We start from the raw sequence: 24,033 nt of genomic DNA on the forward strand, positions 1-24,033 counted from the left end.
CTATCTGTATTGTTTTAAAACTGGCACACACACACACACACACACACACACACACACACACACACACACACACACACACTGGCCTCAGGCAGATGAATGTGATTCAGTAGAAGAGCAAAGAGAATGGAAACATGAAGATGCTGCTGTACTGCAACACTGACGAGGAACAGGAGGTGGACTACAAGTGACAGCACGCTTTGGTCATGTTCTGTGTATACACGACACCTTTCTGACACACAGGTAACAGTACGCTGTAGCTGTGTGATGGCCCCTGTAACCCACTGATGGGGAACCTTTTTCACAAGCTCCACTGGGAGCCTCCCATGTGCCACACCTGGTGGGACTCTGGTGTATCCACACCTTTCTGAGCTTTCACATGTTCCAGGTATAGAATCTGAACATAACTAATGAATAAGACCATTGTGCTCTCAAAATCCTTTTCGTCTTATCATTACATCCCAACAAGGTCGTAGCTCCTTACCTGTCATTAGCCTGAGGAGGAGCAGGAGGAGACGTAGTTCCAGCTCCCCTTGATTTGTTGACTTTGGCGTAGAGCCTATCCAGAGGGTCATCATCGGGGATGACTCCGGGCTCGTTAGTATGATTTCCGTGCCCTTGAAAGCCGGATGGGCCGAGAGGGGAAGGTGTACGAGCGTGCTGAAACGCTCTGTAGGGAGGCGACTGAGACAGAGGCTGTGGCACCGAGCCCATATCTCGGTCCCTGAAGGATTGTATACGGGCGTAGTTGGGATCTGCGTCATCATCTTCAAAATCGGGATATGCCGAACCGCCGCCGCCGCCCTGCCGCTGATCTTGTAACTCGGGATGCGATGCCTCGATTCTGGAAAGGAAACGCAGGACTAATTATTGCATCTATTGAATGTATTTTGATTAGTGGACTAGCATAGAAAAAATCAAAAGCATAGAGCTCAGATATGACAGGCGTGGAGCATACAGAGGGGTGGAGACAGACTGATAAAGGTAATTAAAAGAGCTGTTAAAGTGAGCATTCATGTTCTTCAGCATAGACAGACTAACACACCTCCTCTGAGTGCAGGCAGTATTTCAGCTATTTCATCCTAATCATCTCATGGATAGAAACCTCCCCACCTCTCTCTCTCTTCTTTCATCCTCTCGAGCTCATGGTCACTCAGGAGGTCTGACTTTTGTCGCTGCAGAGCGGCCTTCGCTTCCTTCTTCTCCTCTTTTTTCTTTCCAAATCTGGACAGAAGCAAACATTGACACAGCATGTGGATCAAAAAGAAAGCCGGAGACAGCACACAGTACAGCTGGTATACAGAGGACGTAGATAAAGGACAAACACTGCATCAGCACCACTCTTAAAAGAATCACAGGGCAGATACAGCCCTCGCGTCTCACATACAAATAAACACACATAGAAAAGTCAACTGAACCAACAACAGCTTCCACGGTGCGTTAGTAAACTGGACACACAGGTGGTTAACTCGATGCCGACGGACGCTGGAGTAAAAGACACGCAGTTAATCCAGATTTGACAGAGGAAGGATACACACGAAGCTCAATAGGAACGCAGTCTATACAAGCTAACATAAATTAAAAGACGGCATACGCGCGACAGACCTAAAGACCCGCTTTAAGTGGCCACATATCAATACTCAAACCACAGCAGTCAATACTGCTTCTGTGTGGTCAGCATCAACAGCGTACTCAGCACTAATGGACACCAGACAATTCATTACCTGGAGGAGATGCAGGCAGACACACACACACACAAGACTGGATGTCATAATGAGCATCATTATATCTTCAGACTTTGCCGCCACTGCTGAAAATGAAAAGTGAACTAAAGTGGGAAATGAAAATGTAAGAACTGATTTGGTGACATTGGGGTGATTTTGTGTTTCAGCTGTGAGCTGGAGAAAAATGACCTGAGTCAATATTTTCATGCTTTTGCATTGACGGAGCTCTAAGGCTCATCAAAAGTCTGTAAAGGTGAAAAACACCTTAAAATCTGAGTTAACTTGCAGTTGTTGTTGTCAGGCACTGATCTCCGTTTGTGTTATGGTTTCCAGCTTTTTCACCCAATCAGGTTGTTTGCTCCATTTCAAACTCGTCTTCAAATGGATTCAACATTCTTATTAACATTTAATATCGTCATCATTAATATTATTACCTTTATGTTACCAGGAAGTCCCACTGAGATCAATCTGTCTCACAAGAGAGACTACAAATACAACATAAAGTATAAATCCACAGCACATACACATAAAACTTTAATGGTTTCATGTTTCTTAAAAGAAACATCCTCCGTCTCCATCTAAAGTTTAGATGGTAACTATGAGTCCTGGGACAGAGAAGGGTACAGATGTAGATGCAAAGTCCACCTAGAACGGCTTTATAAAGTAAAATATACGACCATAGAAAATATAAGTGGTCAGTGAATGAAGACTCTTTAGGACTGCAGAGGAAGCATGCATATACAGCAAATCACCAAAATCAATTACAGGCAAACAAGTAAAGTAAGATTTATTTCTAAAGTACAAACCAGGCCTCGCTTTAAACGTCCTAATAAGATTAGCACTGCGTGCATTGAGAAATCTACACACAGTGACAAAGTACAGCCAGTTTTGGGTCCTGTAGAGGACCTTTAGTTAAAGCACCTTCCACAGCAATGGCAGCTCAGTGTCTTCTTTGGAACGAGCCCGAAGATTAAAACTGTTTTTGTCCCATTTCAGGCACAGATGTTCAATCTCCACCCGCTTGGATGAGGAGCAATAGTGCACCGCTATTTTCAGGTTAGGTTCAAGTCCAGACAGTACCTGGAAACTCCAGGCCTTTCGCTCCTTTCCAGTAACGCTTCCTGTATTTTCCTGGCATCACGATGACGTTTGTGCACAAGTTCAATAATGTAATCAGTCACCTGCCTGCTGTCCTGGGGGTTGGGCTGCTGTTGTCTACATCACTACTGCTTCCCTCGCTGTCGATCTCAACACTGCCATCAGTATTCTTGTCCAATCATCTTCCTGCCTGCCTTCTTTGAGCCAACCAGCCTCCACTTTGCGTAGTTTAAATCTGTGCTCTCTGTTACTCTCCCTTTCAGACTCTCATTCATGCAACCCACCTCCACCCATCTGCACCTCACAGACACATCAGTCAGAGCTCCACCCAGGCCTCAGTCTTCATCTTCACCACCATCATCTAGACTTCGGTTGGTCCTTCGATTCTGCCGTGTTGGTCTAACCACCAAACTCTTAATTTCTCCATCTCAGTAAATTCAGTTCTTCCAAGTGATCTCTCCTTCTTGAACTTCTGCTTGTCGTGCCGTTAGCATGTAAACTTCTGCTCAGCACACTGGAAGACGTTTTCACCGGAGACGGCTCGAGGCTATTATGCGCTACAGAAAGAGCTTCCAACATAGCAATGCTGCCACCACTGTGTGTGACTGTAGGGATGGTATTAATGAGGTGCTGCTCAGTGTCTGGTTTCCTCCAGTTAGATCCCTCTTGGCAAACTCCATGGCGGCCAGTCATGTGACTTATGGAAAATGGGGGCCGACCACAAAGGTTTGAGCGGTGAAGTGCTGCCACACAGAAACTTTGGGTCTCATTCATAGTGACTCCTGTTGGCTCACCGATGTCCTGAAAACTCAGTCGGTGGCTCCAAACTTGATTACGTGTATCCGTCTTTAGAGGAGTCTGCGTCCTCTCAGCAACCTTATTTTAACTCTGATTTACAAAAGATTTAAAAGTCATTGTTGGACAATGAAAATAAAAATAATACATAACGAGTATAGAATGAAGCTGTGCACTGTAATTAGCCAGGCACACACTTCCTCAAAGAGCAACCAAACAAAATGTTCTCTTTTCCATGATCCAGTTTGAAATTCCACAGAGAATTAGCATCTCTGCAAACATCTCCATCTTTAGGGTAATTAAGAAGACTTGTACTGTACAAATCTGTTTAGCAGCATTAGCACTGCAGCGTTACATGTACGTTACAAAACCTGCGCACATTTTCATTAGTTTAGAAACAAAATATCTCTATACTCCCCCTTTTCTCTCTTCTCGTTCCCCTCACCCTAAAGCTTCTGCAGTTTTTGACTCCCCCTCCTTCAGCCTGGTTCTGCCAGAGGTCACTTCCTGTTAAAAGAGAGCATTCCTCTCCACTGTTGTCAAGCTGTTGCTCAAAAGAGATCATCTGATTGTGCCTCACAAGATAAACCACCTGGAGGAGATGTTGGTGTAAACTGATGCTGTATAAATAAAATTCATTGAAAATCGTAACCAAGTATGATGTTTCCGTACTAAACCATTTAGAGGTGTTTACCGTACTCCCAGCTCGATGGAGGAGAAGGTAGCTCATTAAACTTTACAACCAGCTGCTGTACAGTCGGGAGGACATGGAGAATTAAACCAGTATTAAATACTTAATACCTCCAACACACAAACCATGACCTTATAACAGCCTTTATGTTTAATTTATCAAGTGAAGTTATTGATATATGATCGTGCCACTATACCTGCTTATGGTTTATTTCAAACAACAGTCACAGTTTCTCTAAAGTGCGACTGTTTTGTTGTTTCAGCGCGTGCATATCACTGCTTCTGCAATAAAAGAAGGTATATTGTGAGCACAGAGGTAATAGGTTTCTTTGAAGTGCCTCATGTAGACTGGGGAAAAGCCTATTTACCACCCACAGAGGTGGACGCGATGGGCAATGAAGGGCACCAATCATCTGTGTGAATTAACAGCACGTGTGTGCGTTTGCCTCACAGCGGACGAGCCTTGCTCTAATTACCCTTCCTCACAGCTCTTTTATGTCCACTCCTTCTGACCGTCTCCTCAGCGCACGCTTTCCTCCCATTAATCTTATTTCTCTTTCGTTTCATCCGCAGCGTACCTTGCTTTCACCCCGTCACCTCAGCCTCTCCTTTGACGTTTTGCTCCTTCCCTTTGCTATCAAGCACTTCTCTCTTCAGCTAATCTGTCTCCTCTCTTCTATGCTTCTCCTCACCCCTGCGTCCTCTCCATTGTCGGCTTCTCATACTAACAGAAAGAATAGATGATAAAGTGAACACAACATATATTTTAACAACAGAACCCTTCTCTGAAAATTAAAGAACACATTTAGCACCGAGATTATCGCCATGTCTTGCTAATTTGAAGCACACACGCACACCTTCATACACCAACTTACTTTCTGCACAATGCTCAGTCTTTTGCACGACCCACTGTCATTGTTGCATTGTTGCACTGTTGTGTCTGCACCGTCTGGTGTTACACGGTCGTTGTTTTTTTTGCAGTTTTTGCACATTTGCACTTTATGCAGTCCTGTGTTGATTGTCCTGTGTCACACGTAGCACCGTGGTCATGGAGGAATGTCTTGTTTCACTGCGTACTGTACTGTTTCCAAAGTTTACTCAGAACGCTGCTAGAAAATGAATAAACCAACATCTAAAAGGTCGGAGTTCAGAAGGCAGAAACGTGTTGGTGATGGGGGAAGTCAGACGGGAATGCCCTAAACTGGTTGAAGCTGACAGAAAGGCTTTACAAACTTGGAAAACCAATCTCAAGAACACAAATGTGTGGCTACAGTGGACAGCTAAAAATTGGACCGCTGAAGACTGGAAATATGTTGTCTGGTCTGTTGGATTATCAATTTCTGCTTAAGGACACAGATGGTACAGTCAGAAATTGGCAACAGCGCCACGAATCCTGGTGGTGTTCCCTACACCATGGCATAATGGTGCATGGAGTGCTTCCTTGGCACGCTTTGGGCCCAGCAGTATCACTCCGCAGCGGTGCAGCTGACAACGGGCAAGTCTTTATGACCACAAATTATCTTCTTCTTGGAGGTGTTAATGATATAGAAAAGAAGATGTGCATCTGAAATGCACGTTTCCGTGTGAAATCACGATGCCATGGATTCTTTTATATCTCAGCATCATGTTAATGTGGTCTTCTGTTGGCAGGCGTAGTTTTGACGCCACACACAACAATCCTTCATTTGCCCATTTTTGCTTTTCTTCTCTGACTGGAAATAGACAAGCAACCACATCCAGTTATCGACGATTTCCATACGCTTTGCAGCAAAATGAAAGAACAGCTGAAGAAGAAGAAAGAGATTCAAAGAAAACGGACACACACAGCTTAATTAAGCCCACTCTCCCATCCTGCAACACACAGTTGAACAAAGATTCATTCTTAGTAAAGTCCTATCTCCTGCCACTAAATCAAATCAAATCAAATCACTTTTATTGTCACATCACATGTGCAGGCACACTGGCACAGCACATGCGAGTGAAATTCTTGTGTGCGAGCCCCACAAGCAACAGAGATGTGCAAACACAACAACACAAACGAGCAAAATACAAGAATGGCCAACCTGAAACTAATAAATATATGTACAATATATAATAGTGTATGCATTTCTGGATGTGTATACTAAATATTTTCCTACGTGTGTGTGTGTGTGTGTGTGTGTGTGCGTGTGTGTGTGTGTGTGTGTGTGTGTGTGTGTATACACATTTTTACAAATTAAATAGTAAGAAAATAAAATAAAATAATAATAATAATAATAATAATAATAATAATAATAATAATAAAATATATAAAATATACAGAGTTGAATATGTGCAAAACAAGTGGCATTTATATACAGTGTGGAGTGCATAATGTTGAAGTTCCAGTAGTGAAGCTGAGGTGTCTATGACGTGTTCAGCAGTCTGATGGCCTGGTGGAAGAAGCTGTCTCTCAGTCTGCTGGTACGGGACCGGATGCTGCAGAACCTCCTTCCTGATGGAAGCAGTCTGAACAGTTTATGGCTGGGGTGACTGGAGTCCTTGATGATCCTCCCCGCTTTCCTCAGGCAGCGCTTCCTGTAGATGTCTTGGAGGGAGGGAAGCTCACCTCCAATTATCCGTTCAGAGCACCGCACTACTCGCTGGAGAGCTTTGCAGTTGTAGGCGGTGCTGTTGCCATACCAGGTGGTGATGCATCCAGTGAGGATGCTCTCAATGGCACAGCGATAGAAGGTCCTGAGGATGCGGGGGCTCATGCCGAATCTTTTCAGTCTCCTGAGAAAGAAGAGGCGCTGCTGGGCCTTCTTCACTGTTTTGTTTGTGTGTACTGACCACGTAAGATCCTCAGCCAGGTGTACGCCAAGGAACCGGAAGCTGCTCACTCTCTCCACAGCAGCGCCGTTGATGGTGATGGGGGTGTGTACTTCTCTGCACCTCCGGAAGTCCACTATCAACTCCTTTGTCTTTGCAACGTTGAGGGTGAGATGGTTGTCTTGACACCAGTGGGTCAGGGCGCTGACCTCCTCCCTGTAAGCCGTCTCATCACCGTTGGTGATAAGACCCACCACTGTAGTGTCGTCCGCAAACTTCACAATGATGTTGGAGCTGTTAGTGGCTGTGCAGTCGTAGGTGTAGAGTGAGTACAGGAGAGGGCTCAGTACACACCCCTGTGGAGCACCAGTGTTCAGTGTGATGGGGGATGAGGTGATGCTGCCCAGTCTGACCACCTGGCGTCTGTCAGACAGGAAGCTAAGGATCCAGCTGCAGAGGGAGCTGCTCAGTCCTAGATCCTGCAGTTTCCTGTCCAGCTTCGAGGGAACGATGGTATTGAATGCTGAGCTGTAATCTACAAACAGCATCCTCACATACGTGTCTCTCTTCTCCAGGTGTGACAGGGCAGTGTGTAGTGTCAGGGCTATGGCATCATCAGTGGACCTGTTGTGGCGGTATGCAAACTGTAGAGGGTCCAGTGAGTCGGGTAGTGCAGAGCAGATGAAGTCCCTGACCAGCTTCTCGAAGCATTTGCTTATGATGGGGGTCAGGGCTACAGGTCGCCAGTCGTTCAATGAGGAGATGGTGGAGGATTTGGGTACAGGGACGACGGTGGCCATTTTGAAGCAGGCTGGGACTACAGACAGAGAGAGGGAAAGGTTGAAGATGTGCGTGAACACTCCAGCCAGCTGAGCCGCGCATGACCTGAGGACGCGGCCGGGAATCCCGTCCGGACCAGTAGCTTTGCGCGCGTTCACCTTCCTGAAGCACTTCCGCACATCCTCCTCAGACACAGTGTGCGCACTGACGTCATCCGCGGTGCGCACACTGTCCGGTCTCGTGGTGTTCGCTGTGTCGAATCTAGCGTAGAATACGTTTAGATCCTCACACAGAGAGGCCGTGGTCTGCGGTGTGCTGGGTTTCCCTCTAAAGTCTGTGATCGTGTTTAGTCCCTGCCACATACTCCGAGGGTTGTCAAACTGTTGCTCCACCCTGTCCCTGTACTCACGTTTGGCTGCTTTGATCGTCTTCCGGAGTTGGTAATGTGCGTGTTTGTAGTCCGATGTGTTCGCGGAGGCAAAGGCGGTGTTCCGTGCCGCCAGTGCCGCGCGAACATCTCCGTTAATCCAGGGTTTTTGATTTGGGAAGGATTTGACTGTTCTGGATGGGACGACATCTTCCACGCATTTCCTGATAAATCCACAGACTGAGTCTGTGTATTCATCAATGTCTCTGGCGGCCACGTGAAACATTTCCCAGTCCGCGTGATCAAAACAGTCCCGCAGCGCAGACTCCGATTGGTCCGTCCAACAGTGCACCGCCCTCCGGGTTGGAGCTTCCTGTTTCAGCTTCTGCCTGTAGGCGGGCAGGAGCAGGATGGAGCAGTGATCTGATTGGCCGAATGGGGCGCGGGGGAGGGCTTTGTACGCATCCCGGAAAGAGGTGTAACAGTGGTCGAGTTGCCGGTTTCCACGTGTGTTGAAAAGGATGTGTTGATGGAGTTTTGGTGAGACTTTCTTCAGGTTTCCCTTATTAAAGTCTCCGGCTGTGATAAACGCTGCCTCTGGGTGTGCGGTTTCCTCGCTGCTGATCGCGCTGTACAGTTCCCTGAGTGCACGGTCAGTGTCGGCTTGTGGGGGAATGTAAACAGCCGTAATAATCACTGCTGTAAATTCCCTCGGTAGCCAGAATGGCCGGCTACCACTACCTTCTGCCTGAGCACGTAGGGTTTCTGAATCAACACTCCTGCAGAGTGTATTTGTCGTGCACGCGCACACACGGTAAGAAAAGTTAACTAACACATAAATAAACTGGAGACAAACTGGCATGCTTTGATTTTGTCCCTCTAAACGCCGCTTTGTTGAACAATGGGTAAAAATAAAACTCATTTTTGTTTCTTTCAATCTTTCGTTCAACAACCCGTCGACGTCTCTCCTTTCATCTTCTCTTTTGTTAAACGCCTTTTGTCCAACGAAGATAATCAGTTAAATCACAAACCACTGCCTGCATGTAATCACTGTGCACAGACGTAGAAAGGTCTCACAGGTGAGACTACACTTTTCCAGTTTTTCTTCTTCATGCGCTTCATTTATTTGATACTTAAAAACACATTTGGATCATTTTTCTATTTGATGAATTGAAACCACGTAAAAGTGGATTTAAAATGTAAAATCAAACAGACACACACACACACACACACACACACACACACACACACACACACACACACACACACACACACACACACACACACACACACAGTTGTTCAGTTCTAAAGTGTGTTAAGTGTAAAAGGCAGGATTAATTAACTTTATTAGAAAAATCATCACAGCAAAAGCAGCAGAAATTCTTTATAGCAAAATGTTATTTTTCTAGAATTGACATCAACTCATCCAATGCAGTATAAAGCAATGACGGTGGCACGGAGTTCACTTCCACCGTTTTTGATCTCAGGAATTATCACAACAACTAGAATTGGTTATTTTTTGTTACGTTTTGGACGTTTTATGTGACGAGCACGTCGGTCCCTGGGACGGAGTTAATCATTTAAAAAGCAAATGAGCTGCTGTGAATCCTATAGATGTTTATTTGTAACAATTAATGTATGATTAATCGAGCTGTTGGTTTTAATTGTGTTGTTTTGTTGTTTATGAGCCTTTTTTTGTCTTTCATGGATGAAAGTTTTTTTTATTTTCATAAAAAGTTCGTCAGACCCGAGGAAGAGTAGCTACTGATACTGCATGAGCTAATGGGGGTCCTACTAAACTAAACTAAACTAAACTAAACTAAACTAAACTAAACTAAACACACAGCCTGATGAGATTTTAAAATGTACAAGTTCTGATGATATCGCCTGAGAAACATTGTTTCACAAGAAATGTCAGAGTAAGATTAGCAGCTGATTAACAGCCAGTTAGGACGAATAAATCACCTCTTGTTGTGTCATTAGTGGGAACAGAACGATAGCTCATGAATATTCAGGAAGTAACACCTCAGTCTGTATGGAAAGTGTATGGCTCCTCATTTACATGTGAGAAAGTTTGCTCTACAGCCGGTTTTCCTAAAGCTCCCGTCTGTGTAGGGAAAAGCCTAAAAGTCTGACCAAGACGGGAACTGCATCTTTGGGAATATGTGCGTACTTACGGTCTGCTTATTACAGTAAACGGCCCCGTCTCACTTTAATCCCAAGCTTCATTAAAAAAGAGAGACGCCCACAGTGGGTAGAGTACACAGACAGTAAAACACTGTGGCAACACCGTCGATGTTTCAAAAACTTTACGGCACATGTCATCACGGCAGATGGCGAGAAAGACTGTTCGCGCTTGACTGCGGTGTCATTTCGGTCTTACTTTTAGTTTAATTTGTCGAAGACAGGTGGTGGTTACTCTATATAAGTGATACGCGTGTTTATGTTAGACGTGGATTTTCAACTTCTGCTTCTCCGTGTGAGCTCTTCACACAAATCTGGTGTGTTAGTTTGATTTTTCTGCTTAAACAGAAACGACCAGTGAAGACTTCCTGACTGTAAACACAGAACCACCGAGAGAGAAAAGATAGCAGGTGGAAGACTTTTATCTTGCTGTTACAGTCCACACCAGTTACACCAGTTACAGCAAAGCAGCCCCAGACTATCGCGCCACCACCACCATGTTTGACCATTGCTATGATGTTCAGTCAGTTTTCTGCCATACGTAACAGGACTCAAACCTTCCACAAAGTTCAGCCTCTATGTCCTCAGTCTTGGGAATCATCCAGATGTTTTTTGGCAGATGTGGTTCTCAGCAGTGGTTCTCTCCTTGGAATTTCTTATTGTTGAATCATGAACTCCTTAACTGAGCCAAATGAGGCCTGCACTTCTTTAGATGTTGTTGTTGGTGGCATGTGACCTCCTGGATGAGTAGCTGAAGAGCTCTCAGAGTCATTTTGGTGGGCCGGTTGCTGCTGAGAAGGTTCACCGTGGTTCCAGATTTCCTTCACGTGTGGATAACGGCTCTCACCGTCTTTCATTGAAGTCACAAAGCCTTAGAAATGTCTCTGCAACCCTTTCAGACCGACAGAGGTCAGTGACTTTGTGTCACAGCTGTTTCTTTAGATTGCGGCTGCTTTTAGAGATCTTTTAGTCTCCTTCACTGATCGGGGTGTGGGTAGTGAAATTAAACTCAAATTTGGTTAATTTGTTTTTTCATGATTGAACTCAGTTGTTACAATATTCAGATTTTAGTAGAAGGAAGCAAACGGTACCAGCCGTTATGTTGACTTTACATCCAGCAAACATGTTATTCAGCAAAAACACTCGTAACAATGTACAATCCACACACATTAACATGCACACAGATGTGGAGTGCCGAGTCTTCAGGCGGCTGTTACACACCTGCGCTTCCCGATAAACCCACTGACAACCGAGAAAAATCAGGCCAAACATCTGTGACTCTCACTTCATCTATTCTTTCCTTTCTCTCTCCCTCCCTCCCTCTACCACTCCTAGGACACGCCTTCCTTTCCTATCATTGGAAAATAGATCCATGAGGGAATGGGTGATTGACAAGTGCGATACAATAACAAGCACGCACGCACATACACATACACGCTCTGATGACTGACAGGCATGACATCAGTCAGTGACACCCCAATGACTTTCTGTCAAGACGTTTGATTGGCAGAGTCCTTCCCCTGCTTCAAGCATGTGCTCTCTAATCATGAAACAATGAAATTCAGCGTCTGGTCAGAAGCCTGTTTTTTCCCCTGCTTGGGGAATTTGGAGTCGTCTTCCATGCACAAAATTTTCGAGTGCCTTGAAATCTCATTTCTACTGCACGCGTCTATCTTCATGTACAGTTGGAAGCAAATTAAAACCTGCGGCCACTAAGACTGTTGTCAATGCCCCTGTTCAAGCTGCAAGCCAAAATGCAAGAATCTAAGATGCATGCATTCGAGTTTAATGCAAAATAAAAGTTGCAACTGAGTCTAAATGTGGAATTGAATGAATTGAAAAGTCGTCTAAAGACAACTGCAGCAACCAAAGCAATCATGAGGTGGTTCAATTTCAACCATCTGTAACCCCCGACAACCAGTCACTAAAAAGATGGGGAATATGCAATTTTCCCTGACAACCACTGGTTACCAGGGGTTACTGACTGGTTTTTAGGTCTGCATGAATTGAACTTGGCATCAGATTTTGCAGAAACTGCCAGCAACCTCTAGGAGCCATTTGCAAACCTTTACCGAACCCTGATCCTGCCCATTCTACTTTACGGTGCGGAGACGTGGACAATGCTCAAACACGACCTGAGCAAGCTCGAAGTTTTCCAAATGCGTTGCCTTAGATGCGTTCTCGCCGTTTCCCTTCGCGACCGTCATTCGAATGACACCATCCTCACCAGCTGCGGCAGCCAACTGACGATCGGCAACCTAATCCAGCGCCGCCGACTCTGTTGGTTTGGCCACATTTGTCGAATGGACCCGAGCCGCTACCCCCATGGCCTACTCTGGTTGACCCGCCCCACCGATTGGAGGGTGCATCGAAATGCACCAAAGAAGACATGGATGAGACAAATCCAGGATGATTTGAAGGCCCTTCGACTTGACCTCGAGCAGGCAAGAACCATCGCCTTAGATCGAAAAGCGTGGAAGATAATCGTTGGTCAAGCAAGAGAACCTGCGGCACCTACAGCAGCGTACTGGTTGCGCGGCAGACCACCGCCGCTGGTCGCCCGCTAAGGACAAGAAGAAGAGAAGAAGAAGATGGCTGAGGGTTAACTGAGAAAGAAGCTGGCCTGACTCAAGCAACCTGAATATACATTTATAAATGACATTTGCTGGACTTGTGCTAAGATCGGGAGTGAAATACGGCCTCCATCAAACTGCCAACATGTCATTTCTTCACAGCCTATTTAAGTGCTGCAACTGTACAGCAGCAACTCTTACAGGCAGCTTAATTCAAACACAGCAGAGCTCCACCAATCAGAAAATCTCCAGCAAATGATGGGGACTGCAGCATCAAAGTAAGTCCATTTTCTGCCATCAACCTTTTCATCTAAGCACCACACACACACATTCAAAAGCACACAGGCATACAGTATGCACAGACTCAGGCTAATAGGCCTAGCATGAAGCTCAACCATTACACAGCCCACAATGGAGCTAGTCAGTCCTAATGGGCCCCACCGTTGAGATGGGCTAATAGTCCCAGCGATGGAGCACTTTAAGTCTAACAGAGATGCAGCATTATGACCAGCTGGAAAGAGCGCAGAGAGCGGGAGAGGAGCCACGAGGAAAAAATGGGACAATATGGGGGAAGTCTAATTACTGGTATCAGTGAGAGGTAAAAAAATGGGCTAAAGGCTCAAAGCTCTTTAAGTATACATGTGCCATTCATGTGAAACCTTTTCAATAATTATAAATGATAGTCAGCAAACACACACATGTACACACACACGTGGTGCTTCATATAGGCAGACCCATTATATATCAGATATTCCAATAAACATAGTTTAAATTTGAAAATGAACAGCGTGCACACACACACATCAATAACCACATGAATATGATGCAGTGACAGCAGCAGCGCCCGCTTACATTTTGTTCTGGTGGACCTCGTCCTCTCCCAGTCACACCTGATAGATCGCCATATTTTCATTTGTACAGACTGTCTCTCTCCCTTTCTCTTTCACAGCCGGTCGCACACACGCAGACGACGGACCAGCTCAACAACCGTACTTTCCACTCGTGTAAATTATGTGCAGAGCACAGAGTTATGGCTGCGTGTACACACTATATTTCTGTACACATAAAGCACAATAACACGACACTAAAAGGTCTGAGCAAGAAAGACAAAAGACGCACAACTTTACAGAAAAACAAATGCATCCACACACACTCTCTGGAAGATTCACAGTAACCATGTGCCAACTATATGACAACCATCTGACTGTGTGACCAATCGTGTTTTATCAGCACATGAATATTCATGACGGTGGGCCGGTTACCACGGTGCACGCACACACACACACACACACACACACACACACACACACACACACACACACACACACACACAGATGACTGGCATATCTGATTGGCAAGTGGCAACGGTTCAGATGACGGAGCCAGCTGTCCACTTTAAAGGGCATTTGAAGCAAACATTTAGAGTTGGACGTTATCGCCGGGGTTAACGATGAGAATGAGACATACAGTAATTACGTTACTGCAGGTACTTGCAACGCTGAACCCTCCCTTCATCCAACTTAACAATTCAAATCACAAAATCCAGTAAAGTAAGCGTCTTCAGAGGCAGTGCACGATCAGCGAGGTAACGCAGCGGTTGAATTGAAGTTTCAAACGTGCGAACCGTCTATAACAAACATGCACACTTACTACTGTACAACCAGAGAGCTGCAGTAAGGCAGAGTATCCCATACTGCCTCTCCTCCAGACCATTAGGCCAATCAAAGGTGCCCTTAGATGAATATGACAAATCAGCAGCTCGCCCCAGATTGAACTGTACTGAATAGCACCAATTTGCCTTCTCAGTCTACCACCATTACATGCAATCAAATGCAGATAGAGAGCGGGAGCTGGAGAGAGCAGACGGAGAGGGAAAAATTGGAATGATGCAAAGATTAGCGGGGTGGGAATGGAGAGAGGGGGTGGGGGTGGTCGCTGCAAAAGATGGCAAGGAAGAGGAGAAGGAGAGAAAGGTTGAGATTATCACTGGGATCTAATCAAGACCTTCTTACAGTGATGAGCGAGGAGGTGTAGGGGACAGGTCTAAAAATATCCTCGGGTGTATTATATGGTTTTAAAGCACTTGTGGCGAGATGCGATGGGAGAGCCGGGGGTTAGATGAAAAGGATGGATGGAGAGGAGGCTCACTTAGATTAAACTGGAGATGTTCTCGGGTGTGCGGCGTAGGCTGTCCAAACCGTAATCAAACAGAGTGGCAGACAAGAGGAAGAGAGGTGGATGAACACAAGCAGAAGGTATCGCTGTAACCGTCGCTGAACTCTGAGGCGCTTAAAACAAAGACAAACGCGATGGAGCGAAAGAGGTGGAAAAACCACATCCTTCAGTCTGTGATGTGTGATGGAGGTGTGCCCACAAAAACCAGCAACAGAAGGAAAGAGAAGAAGGAGGTACATTCTGTCATCGTTTAACTATTTATATAAACATGATTTATGACTGCGTTACTTAGCTCTGTTTGCAGTGTGTATTTTATATGAAGTCATCAAATACTAGTACATGTACCATATTTTTCGGACCATAAGGCGCACTGGATTATGAGGCACATTAAACGCCTTATAATGTTTTATAATTTTTGCTATGTAACTTTGCACTGTCCACTTTCTGCTGTAACAAAACAAATTTCCCACGTGTGGGACAAATAAAGGTTATCTTATCTTATATGAATGACTAACCTCATATTATCTCAGTTGTTCTCCTGACTGAAGTTTGGTCCTTTTACAGCATCCTGCCATGTGATTGCATTTGTCTCTAACCATCAGGAACCCTCAAGTTAACTTTTATCGAAAAAAGTTAGCGTTCATCCTCCAGCTTCACTGTGTTTATGCTAGGCTAACATAGCTGTGTCGCTAGCGATCACGTAGCACATCATTATATACCAGCTAGCCCAACTTCAGTAACCCTACAAACGTCACTGCTGTTTAGTTTTCTGTCCTTATTTATGTTGGAAGTGATAGCAGAGCTGTACGTTTGAATTTTCCAGAAATCTCTCAGTCAGAACATGCTATATCATGCTTAGCTAACTAGCGAGCTAACTTCCTGCTAACTTCTAACTCTGTTAAATTTAATAAATTCTGTTTTCATGGATGCCTGGATGTTAAACTTAATTGTTACACCTGGTAAAGCAGCAACGCTGATCATTTTATTACAGATGAAAGAATTTAGACAGTTTTTAACTCTCAGTGATGCTGCAGTGTTCGTTTGACTTTGGGACCTGAAGTAATGGAGTTTAGGACCCAGTCGGTATGTTGTTGTTGTTGGACCTCCACTGCTGATTTCAGACAAAAGTGATGATGATCAAACGTTTTGTCATTAATGACATCAGCAGTTATTTTGATAACATGTTTAAACAACATCCTTCATCTCAAGTCCAAAGCTAAGATTCACCAGGCTTCTAGATACATGCAGTGCTGTGCAAAAGTCTTGATCCTCTCCTCATTTCTTTACGTTTGCTTCAGACGAGGTACACTGTGCTCTAGTTTTCTTTGTTAGGTGGTCTACAGTTTCCAGACTTTCTGAGGGTCTTTCAGAGTTTACTTTGCTTTCATCGGTTTCAGTCGTTGTACCTGAACATTTTCGGAGGAATGTTGTTTTTGGGTGTTTCTTTGTTAAGCCACTTACACTGATCTGTGAATCATTCAAGCATGAAAAGGCACCTGAGGGAGAAACCTGTGTTGTTTCTGCATGAAACAGAGAACCAGTCTTAAACTGGATCGTTGGCCACTTTGTTACTAGCAGCCTGTTGCAAAAACAGATTGTTTGTTCCCATTAAGAGTGGGCAAGATAGCATCAAAACTAATATTTCGATCAAATATTTCAAAGACATTTGCAGCAATTATATTTGTGACAATATAATAAAATGCTGCAGCTTACAGGGAGCAGCATTGATTTATTTCTGCAAACAAATGCTGTTTAGATTTTTTTTAAGTACCATCAGATTTAGATTCTTGCATCTGGAAAGGATGTGATTGGAAACAGCGTCATTTTTCAGCATGACAGTGATTCCAAACACGCTGCCAGTGCAGTAAACAACACACAAACAACAAAAACCGTCACGGATTGGCCTTCCCACAGCCCGGACCTCTACGCTATTAATCTACCGTGGGATCATCTCGACAGGAAACTGAACAAGCGGCAGAAACGCTGAAAGAAAAGCTCTGAACGTCCTTCAGGAAGCCTGGAGAACTATTCCTGAAGACGAGCTCAGGCTATGATGAAGATCAGTTCACACACACAAAGAAAAGTACCCTGTACAACTGTACCCTCAAACACACAATAATAACATGGACTGAACCACCACTCACAACCACTAGCACTTTATATAGCCTCTGTAGAAACTATCTACACCCTCACTTATCTTAACTGCACTACTGTATAGCTCTGTGTAAATAATCATTCTGTACATTCGATAATCTTTAATCCTACAACTGTTTACAACTTGCATAGTTCCCATTTCTGTATAGCTGTATATCTCAGATTCTGTAAAGTTATTTATTTCATATTCTGTATAGTTTTTCATATTTATATCCTGTTCATATCCTGTACATAGCTTGTACTCACTACAGCCTGTACATACTTATAGTTATAGAATATTCACAACATACTTCATACCGTGTACATTATAACATACCATAATAGACCCATTTCTGTAATATACTCACATATCTATACTATTGCTAATATATATTGTAATATACCTATATCACTAAAGCACTTCTGGATGGATGCAAACTGCATTTCGTTGCCCTGTACCTGTGCATGTGCAATGACAATAAAGTTGAATTCTAAAAGGACCCTTTTTCTCACTTTCTGCGCACACACACTTCCTGTTATCTGATCTTGGACTGCAGCTTTATTCACAATCCTCAAATATCGCAATATTTAATTTGTCTGAAAACTCAACAACAAAGTCCCTCCAGAGAACAGAGAAATACCAGAGTGAATCACAGACCTTCAGTTTTACTACTGACAAACACAGCTGACAATAAAACGCACGCAAAGCTGATTAAGGTCAACTTTTCATCAAACTCAGAGCTGCTCATCTCTGCTCAGTTATCAGGAACTTAGTTCTGTGTTACAAGGTCTCTTTGTGTTTTGAGGGCTGGAGGATGGCGGCATTAACGTACGCACAGCTCAGCTCAACTAAGGATAAACGGAGGAGGCAGACAGGTAGCTCCTGTAAAGGTAAACCACACAGGACACAGCGCTCCGTTAGTCATCCTCACACTCGGTCACACTTAGCGAAGAATAAAAAACATCTGACATAATTATTAACAGGCTTAGATTAGCCATTTACACAGTCCACTGAATAACAAAGATAGAATTTTAACACAATAAAACGGGCTCTATCTCCACATCATAAAGGTTTATTTCCTAATGATTAAATGGTGCAAGAATGGGAGAAACAAAGCCGGCTGAAGGGAGATCGGGGGAAAGGTGAAAGAACTTTCAAAGAAAAAGAATTAAACCTATTCGATTACACAAAATTAGTGCATATTAGTCCAACTGCCTAATATTACACTTTAAATAACATGCAATTTGGAGATACAATCATTGTGATAAAATAAAATGTGCTTTTCTGTGTCCCAGTTCACACAGACTGCTTTTGTGAGTGTATTTTGAAAGGCTGCGGCTCTATTTTGCAGATCAAATTGCACGTTGCTGTTTATCTGAAGATCTGTATCTGTGTAATAGTCATGTGAAATCCCACTTCAGAACCACAGTGGGGAAAAACACTGATAGTAGGCAGCAGTGAAGGTGGAAAGTATAGTAAATTGTTCATTGAAACACTTTGCCTCATTCATGCTACGTATGTTATAGTCACGCTGAGAGGTGCAGTCTTAATCATACAAAATAGTTCTGAGTGAAAATTTCAGGCCTCTTAAGGAAAATGTGGGCACCGGTCTCAGAGCGGTCTTTGTGCCCTGCAGCACGTGACAGCGATTCACGAAGGCACAAAAAAAGAGCTCAGTGTTCATGTTTTGTCCGACACGGTACGAACGCAGGTGGGATGTAAACATATTTGATGATGCACGTCGGGTTTTCTGACAAGAAACAAAGAAAAGGTGACGGCCTAGTGAACTCTGCTCCTTGCAATGATACAAAAGCTGACCTGATCCTGTGCAGCTGGTGGTTCGTGGGCTCTGAGAGGACAGAGAACATCCAGCAGCAGCAGAAAAGTTCAGGACTGCTTATCGGTGACGAAAAAGTGATCAGCAAACAGTAAAAAACGCTGATATCTAAAAGTGCAAATGAGAAAGACACAAATTCCACTCTCGTCTCAGCAAACACACTAAACTTCACTGAGTGAGGCTCAGCAAAGCGGAGCAGACTGCCAGACCAGCACCACCATGTTTCCACTGAAGTCTGGATGGTGTGAATAATGTGAAACTGAAGCTGGTGACACGTTAAAACAAATACGTTGGTCTAATAAACGCTTTGATGTTGGTTTTGGAAATCACCGCTCTGTGAGAAATGATTTCAAAGCTTTGATATGTGCCGTGTGGTCGGCCGTGGGGTCGGCCGTGGGGACAGCAGGGTTTCTGGCTTTTATAACGTCTGTTTAAACTGAATCTTTAGTCTGCTGTGGTGCATCTCTGCTCAAAGTTTGTATTTTATTACAAAGACACAATAAAGTGAAGCTAATGCTAGCACTCGTTTTAAAATCCCTCACCTCAGCAGACCGAAGCCGATTTTCTTGCTCTTCTTTTCCGTCTCCTCGGGCTCCTCGGTCTTCTTCTTCTCCTTCTCTTTCCCCTTCACCTTGCTCTTTTCTTTCTTCTTTGTTTTTGCCTTCTTTTTCTTCTCTTTTTTGCCTTTTTCTTCAGCCTGGTCACCAACTCCCTGCCGAGAGGAACTACTCGCAGGCGTGTCCCGACCTGAACTGGGCTCGGTACCATCATCTGGAGGGGAAAAAGAGAAGAACGATATAAGGAGGATGAAACAAAGTAGCAAAAACAACTACTTTGGATTTAATTCAATAAAACATAAACATCTGAATCATCAACCTGACCTGAAGAATTGCTGTGCAGGAGAGACCACCAAAGGCAGCTTTAAGTACGATGACTGCAGGTGATGTCTGTGAAATGTTGTTTATTGATAATAAACTACACAAAAAAACAACGCACTGTTCTGGGGGTGTGACCCGACCAGTCAGTCAGTGATGCTGGTGACTTTTCCACGTTTAGCCGATGCCGCTGTGTGAGTACAAACTGTTTGCACGGTCGTTTTCTTGCACGTTCACCTACAAGTTTGAGCCTGGTGCTCACACAGCACGTCACAAAGAGGGTCAAGGCCAAAAAAAACAAACGCATTAAGCAACAATGTGCACAAATAAAAACGACTCGTGCAAAGTGTCAGACAGAGTTTACATTTTTCTCCACAGTGCACTTATCAGCTTTACAGAGAGTTGATTTGCTCTTCACAGAGTAAACCGTGACGCCTCATTGGTTCTTTGACAGACTGGAGGTCTGAGACGCAACACAAACACACAAACACACAAACATGCAGAAATTATAGACTCCTTGTCAGATTTCATAAGCTAACCAAACTAAATTTATGACTTCAAATGGGGCTTAATTTTATTTGGGTATTCACTTCAGCATTAATTACAAAGACCGTCTTCCGGGAGGATGGAAATGTGTGTGTGTGTGTGTGTGTGTGTGTTTGTGTTGCTGCAGACCCACAGCATCATGCTCCACAATGGCAGCAGACATGATCTCACTAGAGTTTTTGTTGCTGTGATAATTGTGCACATATGTGGGTTTTTATTTTTCCTGTGAGGCTTGTTCACAGAATTTTAGTGTTTCAGAAAATGTGCAAATATCACAACAACAGGTTGAAGCAACAATCAGAATATTTGCTTCAAAGCAGGTCGATGCCAGAGACTCGTCACATGTCAGCATAAAGTCGGGATTTTTTCATCTTTTCTGCGCCAAAGAAATAAAGAAATGATCCAAATTAAACAGAAATAAGAAAAAGTATTGAGAGTAATCCATCCCAGCTGAAGAACGGCCTCAAAGGCACTGACTCATCACAAGTGAATAGATTCGAAACTGTGACACGCTGTTCTCCTGTGGTATTAGCTGGACTCAGCTCAGGAACCCACACAATGCATCTGCTGCACATTAACTGCTTCGTTTGGACTGTCAAAATATTACCAGTGTTTGCCTTTCTAACAAACGCAGGTCCAGGCTAAAGAGTGCAAACTCACCTCTCACAGGCAGCGCTCGATAAGCATTTACATGATTTAAACCCAAGCAAAAAGTGACGACAACAGACAAAGAGAAGCACACAGCAGAGAAACGAAAGACAGATTCAGTGCTCTCTGTCGATTAACTGCAGCTCTGAAAGTGTTGAATATTTAGAAGGATAGTGACAGATGTGGCCGCGGCGTGTGTGTGTGTTGAAATGCCCTATTAGTCCTATCCTGTGTGAGTGTAGTGATCTGAAACAAGCCGACTCATTACTCTGGTGGTGACTGATAAGACTTGGCTGCTAATAACACAGCTGGGAGTTGAATATGTGCTGATATTTGGAGGCATAAGGTGCTTGTTGCAAAGCCCCTGTCACACTTTACTTGAGAAAGTGTAATTGGGGAACACCTAGCGCACGGCGGTAAGTTGAGCGGGCATCAATCACTGCGTTAGAAAACTCCCCGTGAACGTGGTGAAGATAAATGTCACCAATCGGACCGAGCTGCAGATACAAATCTGACATTCTAACGCAGCAACATGTGATGTGTAGACAAATGAATGACAATGCATCGTCAGCCTATCGCAGACACGCGTCTCTCTCTCCCGCTTACCGTCATCATCTTCAGCCGGCCCGTCGTAGGATTTATCGATAGCTGCTCTGAAGCTCTCGTTGCAGCCTCTTCCCCTCACCATATTTGGGCGAGGGCGGTGGAACGGGAGGAGTTCGTTCTTTCTGTTGACCTCCAACATGGCCGTCTGGAGGCTCTCCAGGGAACTGGACTTCTTCAGGCCCAGGGTGGGGCCGAGCTCCACGGGGCTTGATGATGCTGTGGGGGGAAAAGGAACTAATATTAGCATGTTGCAGGTGTCTCCTCCTGACAGTCAGTCAGGTTGCATTTGATCATTGAAGGTGAGACTGACAGCACAGAAAGCTACAGGCTTGGCAGCACACAGTGGTTTTGAATATGAAACCGCAGTAGACAGCTTAGATTAGTTTGAAGTATCACATCTCCCTTTGCTTTACTGCATTAAGTTCAAAGGGTCAGAAAGCATCTCTGAAGAATTTCTGATAATAAACATCTTAATTTCTGACCAAAAACATGTTCAATTTTGATCGGCAAATTCTGATTAGATCATCTTTAAACTTTGGTGCCAAATCTGAAGAATTTCACTGCACGTCCGCGATGTAGATACTGTCGCTCTGCTCCTGGTTTCAGTGCCACAGAAGACCTGCACATATACGGTAGGAAAGAGACACCTTTGCCCAGGTGTGGCGATCGAAAAAAGCTTTATCGCTGCTGCACCTTTCCGTGATCAGATTAAAACCCTGAAGGAGACACGAGGACCAAAGCCAGACCCGCCAGGCTACGGCTGAACTCCAGAGAGAAGTGCCAATAAAAAAGCGATGCAGTTAACTATCCTGTTGTTGAGTCTGTGATGGATGGGAAGTCTGCTTCACCGTCCCGAGATCTCCATCCATCATCACGAGTATGCTGTGAGAGATATTACTGAGGGAGGGAGGGATCTAGCAGGAAGCATGATGAAGAGGAGAACGATGGATGAGAAGACAAGTATTCATAGGAGGGAGAGAGACATCAGATGTGTGTTAGAGCCTCACGTTTCAAGCACACAAAGTCTACATTTGGAGAAACAGCAAAGCTTGCACTCTTGGCGTTTTGCAGGCAACCTAGCAACTGCTGCTATGTGCTGCACAAACCCAAGTTAAAAGCATCCGGACCGGGTTCAGCCTCGGGCCCCGCTGTGATGTCTCCACCACTTCAGAGGATTGCTGTTTATTAAACAAAAGAGGGAGAAGAGGTAATGCAAGTGTCACTCTGTGCCACCTAAAACAGAGAAGACACAAGATGGGGAGGAGGAAAGATGACTGGGAGGGAGCAAATTAAGTTTCCTCCAGAGGATATCATCATGGGAAACCCCGGTGGCAGAGAGGAGGACAGAGAAAAATGAGGAAGAAGGGAGGAAGGCTGGGCTAGCTGCCAGCTCAAAATACTGGTAATCCTTACATGCACACACACACACACACACACACACACACACACACACACACACACACACACACACACACACACACACACACACACTCCGGATTCCTTGCTGGCCGTGGCCTGTCGATATGATGCCACTGTGATTCATGATAGCTAAACTTGCATCACTTTAGCTAATGATTCCCTATACACGCTGCTGCTGTTTGTGCGTGCGTGCACACGCGCGTGCTCACTGCACAGGAGATGACCGAGGACTGAGGAGGCGACTTCCACATCTATTTAAACAACCATTAACCAAACGCACACAAACACACAACGAGTAATAACTCACAATGAACGTGTGCACATGCATAATGTAAGTGGTCCGCTCAGAGAGGAGACGGGCAAAGGCCACAACATGTCAGACTCACATCCATAAACACTGCCCACATGACATTCAGAGGCACACTGAATCACCACAGCGCCAGGTGATTACTCCAGACTGGATCAACCCAGGAGCGACAGCCGAACAGCTGAACCGATGAAACAATTAAACAATAATGTTCCAACAAAAGTCATAAAACTGAGACTGAAACTCAAATTAAATTCTTTCAGGTTTACTTTTTTAATGAGAAACACTAGATTTACGTGAGCCATCAGCAAAACATCCTTTTCCTTGCGAACATCAAAGCCAAACCTACAAAAAACCACTAGAACCAGTTTAAGAAAAGCAAATATAACCCAGTCAGTGTCTACTCTGCAGACAGACCAGTTCCCTTCCAGCTGTGGTCCAACAACCTTTTGTTACGACACCGAAACTATGAAAAGTTTTATGTGCTG

At 44.4% G+C, this 24,033-nt stretch overlaps 1 protein-coding gene across 4 annotated transcripts in view; it reads right to left on the reverse strand.

The window, feature by feature from the left end:
• The window catches only part of LOC146651637 (partitioning defective 3 homolog B-like), a 235,087-nt gene that overhangs the window by 81,812 nt on the left and 129,242 nt on the right, over positions 1-24,033 (reverse strand). For all 4 annotated transcript variants that reach the window (XM_085383729.1, XM_085383728.1, XM_085383730.1 and 1 more), the window contains exons 18-21: positions 21,820-22,035; positions 19,687-19,915; positions 1,111-1,221; positions 482-841 (exon numbers count right to left, since the gene is read on the reverse strand). In XM_085383729.1, coding sequence (XP_085239855.1) covers positions 482-841; positions 1,111-1,221; positions 19,687-19,915; positions 21,820-22,035 — 916 coding nt within the window. The remainder of the gene's footprint in view (positions 1-481; positions 842-1,110; positions 1,222-19,686; positions 19,916-21,819; positions 22,036-24,033) is intronic.

Source organism: Rhamphochromis longiceps, linkage group LG16, assembly GCF_057381845.1.
Source record: "Rhamphochromis longiceps isolate RC_006_pf linkage group LG16, R_longiceps_female_GT1.1, whole genome shotgun sequence".
Lineage (NCBI taxonomy): Eukaryota > Metazoa > Chordata > Actinopteri > Cichliformes > Cichlidae > Rhamphochromis > Rhamphochromis longiceps.